The 6,674-nt window shown below is 35.1% G+C and overlaps 1 protein-coding gene across 1 annotated transcript in view; it reads left to right on the forward strand.

Annotated features, from left to right (window-relative positions):
- The first annotated feature begins 1,574 nt into the window (after positions 1-1,574).
- Positions 1,575-6,674, forward strand: part of LOC118750143 (uncharacterized protein K02A2.6-like) — a 13,837-nt gene continuing 8,737 nt past the window's right edge. The window contains exons 1-2 of the mRNA XM_036484903.1: positions 1,575-2,997; positions 3,319-4,098. Coding sequence (XP_036340796.1) covers positions 1,575-2,997; positions 3,319-4,098 — 2,203 coding nt within the window. The remainder of the gene's footprint in view (positions 2,998-3,318; positions 4,099-6,674) is intronic.

Genomic DNA, 6,674 nt, shown 5'->3' on the forward strand with positions numbered 1-6,674 from the left:
TTAAATCAGACTAAAACTACGGCCGGTTTTTTAATATAACGGTAAATTCCAGAAATGCTTGAAACTTCAATATTTTGAAATTTAAGGACGCTAATTTACTCAAAATTGATACGCCCCGGCTTACCATGTAGCGGTAGCTTTCGGAAAGGTGAAAATCATACATTTAATACTTCCGCCGGGTATTTAATATTCCGCTCCACCCGAACTTAGACTTTCTTACTTGTTATAATAGTTCTTTAACAAAACCCGTGTAGATCCAAGTTTTCAACTTTGTGATTTGTTTAAAATTCTAAAAAATCAACCGTTAGCCATTTGAAACTTGCACTGGAATTGAATGGGCTACAAAACCAAACACTCAGAATCTTTTTTAAAAATCTAATTAAAAAAACTAGACACGAAAATTTTTTGATTTTGTTTTTAAATATTGAACAAAGTTTTAAGGCAGTGTCACTCGATTGGTAGATACATTATTTTAAAAAAATTTTATGACAATTTTTTTGTCGTCACAAGATTGGTACTATACAGCGATCGTCTATTGAAAAATTTGAACAAATTATTTTTCGTGATTGGGATAGAAAAAAGTATTCCACCAAGTGCATTTTAAAATTGTTAGGCAATAGCCTAATGCGATTATCGCGAAGCATTGATTTGATGGACCTAAACCTCATCTCAATATCTACTGATCAGGGCTGCCAACTACTATCTATCAGAATTATAGATATAAAAATAATTTCAAATGAATAATATTTATATTTTGCAAGCTCACACTCAACTCGTCATTTTTACAACCTTAGAAAGATCTGCTCAAACGCAACCCTGAAGACTCTGTATTACGCTCTAGTCCACTCTAAGATTCAATATGGTATAAGTTGTTGGGGCGGTGCATCTTCTTATAAGATTCAGCCGCTTTTGACTACACAAAAATGTATTGTCAGAAAAATTTGTAATGTTAGCCGATTTCACCATTTCATGGAGTTATTTAGGGACCTGAAAATTCTGCCAATAAAACACATGTACTACTACAGGACTCTAAAGGTATTCTTCCTTCGTTGCGGCTATTTACAAAGCTTAATTTTCGATAGTTATAACTTGAGAAAAAACACGCTTAGCCTTGTTAATGTTCCTACACATCGTACTACTCATTACAAAAACTTCCTTACCATAGATTCCTGTAAGCTGTATAACGCCCTACCTGTCAGAATACGTTTACTTAGGAATGTGTGCGAATTTTTAGCAAACGTAAAAGCTTTTCTATTAGACCATTCACACAATGATATCAAGATTTTGCTCGAAACTGGTACCTTATAAATAGGGTTGCCAGATTTTTTATGCGCGAAATCAGTACATTAGACTTTTTCATACTAAAAAAATCAGTAGTTTTCAGGACATTTTATTCAAAGCAAAATTATGAATGTAAGTGTTATATCTACTTTATTATTATATACTTGTTCATTTGGTAAAAATTTGTAAACTTTCTTCTTGGAAACGTTTGTTCTAAAAAACTTTCTTGAAAATAATAATTGATAGACTGAATTCATGGAATAAGGATCTTTTAATTGACGACGAAAGTTAAAATGGAAAATTTTCTTGCGAATCTGTTGGCGAGGCAACAGGAATGGTCACAGCAAATGTTGGCTCAGCAGCAGCAATTTTTTGCACAAATGACGAATCGTCATGAAGGCAGCCCATTGTCGGGCGTTTCGACTGCAGCATTTTCGGCAGCAGTACCAAGGTTTCATAGTTTTGATGAGGAGAAGCACAATTTTGCATCTTACAAAACGCAATTGGACGAGCATTTCAAGGCTTATGGCGTAGAAGATGTGGAGAAAAAACGGTCGTTTTTACTATCATGGATAGGGGACGATGCATTCAGGCTACTGCAAAAGTTGGTTGGGAAGCACGCAATTCAGTCTTTGTCGTACGAAGAAATTGTGGCAAAATTCGAAGTACATTTCAAAACCAAGACACACATTATTAAGACGAGGCATGATTTTTACAAAAGACAGAAGCGTGAAGGTGAAACTTATAAACAATGGGTCACAGAGCTTCAAAGTATGGCACAAAATTGCAATTTTGTTTGCAAGAATGATCAGTGTGGTAGTGAGTATGTAGATGAGTTAATAAGAGACTTGTTAATTTTGTATTCACCTGATGAACCGGTACGTGGAGCATCGTTACACAAAGAAAATCCTACTCTAGAAGAAGTGATGCAGATTGCTGAAACTTTTGAGTCAACGCAGGCTACAATGAAGAGCATCAAGGACATTAACAACAAGGAGGTCGATATTTTTGCAATGCAAAAACGTCGTCAGTATAGCGAACAGCAACGTAAAAAGGACTTAAATAATCGAGAGTCGCAGTTACCAGCGTGTAATGAACGTAAAAAGGACTTAAATAATCGAGAGTCGCAGTTACCAGCGTGTAATGGGTGTTTCAAGAAGCACAAGAAGTCGGACTGTAAATATTTGAAGGTCAAGTGCTACAAATGTGGGCGTATTGGACACATCGCTACTGTATGTAAGTCCGTTCCGAATTTTAAACATAAACAAGTAAACGTATTAGAAGATGTAGAAAATTGCAACCTGGTTAATAGCAACATTATTACGCGGGCTGGTAATAAAATGTTCATTGACATTGAAATTAATGATACTCCAATGAAATTTCAATTTGATACGGGTTCAGTTTGCTCCGTAATTGGTTTGTCAACATACGAAAGTTTACGAAAACCAACACTGTATAGTACTTCTACTAAGTTATTCGGATATGGGTCAGTGGAGGTTCCAATTTTGGGTGCAATGCAGGCGAAGGTTAAGATAGGTGATGAAGTACAACACCTCGAACTTATTGTGGCTAATTCCGAAATGTGCACCAATATTTTTGGTTTAAACTGGTACGATCAGTTTAAAGCTGTTCAAGTCTTTCAAATTATTCAAAATTCGGATTTAAAAAAACTTTGCGATGATTACAATGAAATATTAAGGAAGGAGTTAGGTCGATGTAAGCAAGTTAAAGCACATATTTATATGAAGTCCGATAGTAGACCAAGGTTTTTCAAACCTAGATCGATTCCATATGCTTTGTTTGATTCTTTTAAGGAAGAAGCAAAACGTTTGACGGAGCTAGGTATATGGAAGCCAGTTAAATTTAGCCACTGGGCGTCTACACTAGTTATTGTTCCTAAGCCAAACAAAAAAATTAGAGTATGCGGAGATTTTAAAGTTACAATCAACCCTCAAATGGACGTGGAGCAATATCCAATACCACGTGTTAGAGACCTTTTTCATAAATTAAATAAAGGAAAGCTGTTTTCCAAAATAGATTTATCTGATGCGTACTTACAAATTGAATTGGATGAAGAATCAAAAGATTTAACTGTAGTAAATACTCCACTTGGGCTTTATCAGTACCAGCGTTTACCTATCGGTGTAGCAAGTGTTCCTGCTATTTTTCAGCGTTTGATTGAGGAGATTATAAATGGCATTCCCGGTTGCATTAATTATTTAGATGATATAATATGCACAGGAAAATCCGAAGCGGAACATTTAGATAATCTACCCATGTTGTTTAAGAGATTAAAAGATTATGGATTACGATGCAATTTTGAAAAATGTACTTTAATGCAAGAAAGTGTAGAGTATCTTGGGCACGTAATTTGTGCTGCGGGCATTCAACAATCTGAGAAAAACACAGAGGCAATTAAAAATTTGCCGCGCCCTACAAATTTAGCCGAACTTCAATCTTTTATGGGAAAAGTCAATTATTATTGCACTTTTATTAAAGACTATTCAACTCTTTGTGGCCCGCTTAATTTTTTGCGTAAGAAGAATCAGAAATTTGTATGGAACTCTGCACAAGAAAACGCTTTTCAAGAACTTAAAAAGCAAATTGTTGATATGACAAAGTTAGTTCATTTTGACGAGTCTTTGCCTATTATCCTAGCCACGGATGCATCATCATTTGGCATTGGTGCCGTTATTTCACATCGTTATCCAGATGGCTCTGAACGGCCAATTGCTCACGCTTCCAAGACTTTAAACGATGCACAAAAGAACTATAGTCAGATTGAAAAAGAAGCATTATCAATCATATTTGGAATTCGTAAATTCCATGATTACATATATGGTCGGAAGTTTATTTTAGTTACAGATCATAAGCCCTTAGTGTCAATTTTTAATCCAGCAAAAGGGATTAATTCTACTACTGCACACAGAATTCAGCGATGGTCACTGATCTTATCTGGTTACAATTATGACATTGTGTACAAAAGCACGAAAGGGCATGGTAATGCAGATGCATTATCGAGATTGCCATTCAAAGGGGATAAGGATTTTGATAATATGGAAGATGCATTTGAAGTGAATTCTGTGGAACAAATTAAAAATTTTCCTGTCAATGCAGATCTACTTGTTAAGTTCTCAGTAGCTGATCCGATTTTATCCAAAGTTTTTAACTACGTACGGAATGGTTGGCCTGAGAAAGAGTTAAGGACATTATTCCATATTTTCGTCATCGGTTCAACTTAACTATAATCGAAGGAGTATTGATTTTGCAAACCGATTTTGATCGCGTTGTGGTGCCAGTAAATCTTCAGCAAAAAGTTTTTAAAATGCTTCACGAAGGGCATTGGGAAATTGTTCGAACTTAGCCAGACGTTATTGCTGGTGGCCTGCGATTGACGCAGATATATGTAGTTTAGTTTCCACATGTTCAATTTGCAATTCTTTTAGCACGAGTTCTCCAAAAGAGTTCACACCTTGGCAAGAGGCAGAAAACCCCTGGCAAAGAATTCATATGGACTACGCAGGTCCTTTTGAAGGTTTTATGTGGCTAATATGCGTGGACTCATTTTCCGGGTTTCCATATGTTATAAAAATGACAAATTCAACAAGTTTTTCGACTATAGTAGCTTTACAAAATATCTTTGCAATAGAAGGTTTGCCAGAAGTTCTAGTTACAGATAATGGAAGACAATTTGTATCAAGCGAATTTGAAAACTTTTGTAAAGTTCATGGCATTCAACATTTGACTACAGCACCTTTACATCCTGCTTCGAATGGCCAAGCAGAACGATTTGTACGCACGTTCAAGACTGCTTTTAAGAAGCAAATGCTAGAGGGAAAAAATATGCAAAGTGCTCTATTAGCTTATCTCACTTCGTACAGATCCGCACCGAATAAAACCGGTAAAACGCCATCAGAGTTGTTACATGGCCGTCAACATCGCGGTTTATTATCACTGTTAAAACCAATTAAAAAAAAATCAGTTGAATTTTCGAAAACAAAATTGAAGTTAATCAAAATGTATACGCTCGTAATTTTTCCAAAGGGGATAAATGGATACACGGCGCAGTCATAAAACTCATTGGGAGAAGGATGTATTTAATAAAGACGCAATCAGGAGTAATAATTAAAAGGCATCAAAATCAAATTCGTTTAAATTCTAATTCTCATCAATCACAAGCTAGAACCTACTTAAATGCTTCGCAGTTAGCAGATCGTATCTTTCACAAACCTTATATTGATATTGGTTATACAACACGGAATGAAGATTTTTCAACGTCAACAGCTGCAAATTCCGCGTTCAGATCAAGGACCAAGTATCCAAGAGAGCTTTCTCCACCTTTTCTGCCAAGTCCAAAATGGCGTTGCTTAACAGAGATTCCGCTAACAAGATCTGAGCGAAGCCGACGAAAGCCAAATTTCTTCGTGGCGTAGCTATTCAATTGACGGAGAGGAATTGTTATATCTACTTTATTATTATATACTTGTTCATTTGGTATAAATTTGTAAACTTCATCTTGGAAATGTTTGTTCTAAAAAACTTTCTTGAAAATAATAATTGATAGACTGAATTCATGGAATAAGGATCTTTTAGTAAGTAACAGAAAATAATTTAAAACGCCTGAGTTCTTGTTTGTAACAATATTTTGGTATATAAATAGAATATAGGTCATAAAAAATAAAAGTGTTATTCATTTCAACATGTGTGTACACATCATTATACACAGGAGCCAATAAATTATTTTATATTTGTGACTTTTTGAATAGAAATAACACTGTACGGCAAAATCAACTTTTTTTCTGGGTATTGGACCAAACCATTTTTTTTAAGAGATTGAGTCATAATTAAGTAATTTCTCCGTTCGAAGTTCGAAATTGGACCTTTGGTAAAAAACTATTTTAAATTACTGTATGTAAACTACTAAAAAAAGTAAAAGCATAGTCGTGGTCCGCCATTTTCTCTTCATACGGCGCACGTATTAAATATATGTTTTTCACCTTACCGAAAGCTACCGCTACATGGTAAGCCGGGGCGTATCAATTTTGAGTAAATTAGAGTCCTTAGATTTGGAAATTTTGAAGTTTCAAGCAGTTCTTAAATTTACCGTTATATGAAAAGCGGCCTCAATTTTAGTCCGATTTCAATAATTTTCAACGTTATGCTTTTATGTGGCAAGCACAATAAAAATACCGAGCTTGGTACAAATTGGTAGAACGGTTACCGAGATACATATATGTGATCATAAGTGGGCGGTGCCACGCCCAATTTCCAAAATTTTATCACAAGCGTATTTCTTGGTTAAGAATTGTTGCAAGCATCAATTTTGAATAAATTAGCTATAATATTTACTGATTTATCGAAGATTTTTTATTTCTCTAAATAACCGTTATATG

The sequence above is a fragment of the Rhagoletis pomonella genome, unplaced genomic scaffold, assembly GCF_013731165.1.
Source record: "Rhagoletis pomonella isolate Grant_MI unplaced genomic scaffold, Rhpom_1.0 Rhpom_scaffold_00001, whole genome shotgun sequence".
Taxonomy (NCBI): Eukaryota; Metazoa; Arthropoda; class Insecta; order Diptera; family Tephritidae; genus Rhagoletis; species Rhagoletis pomonella.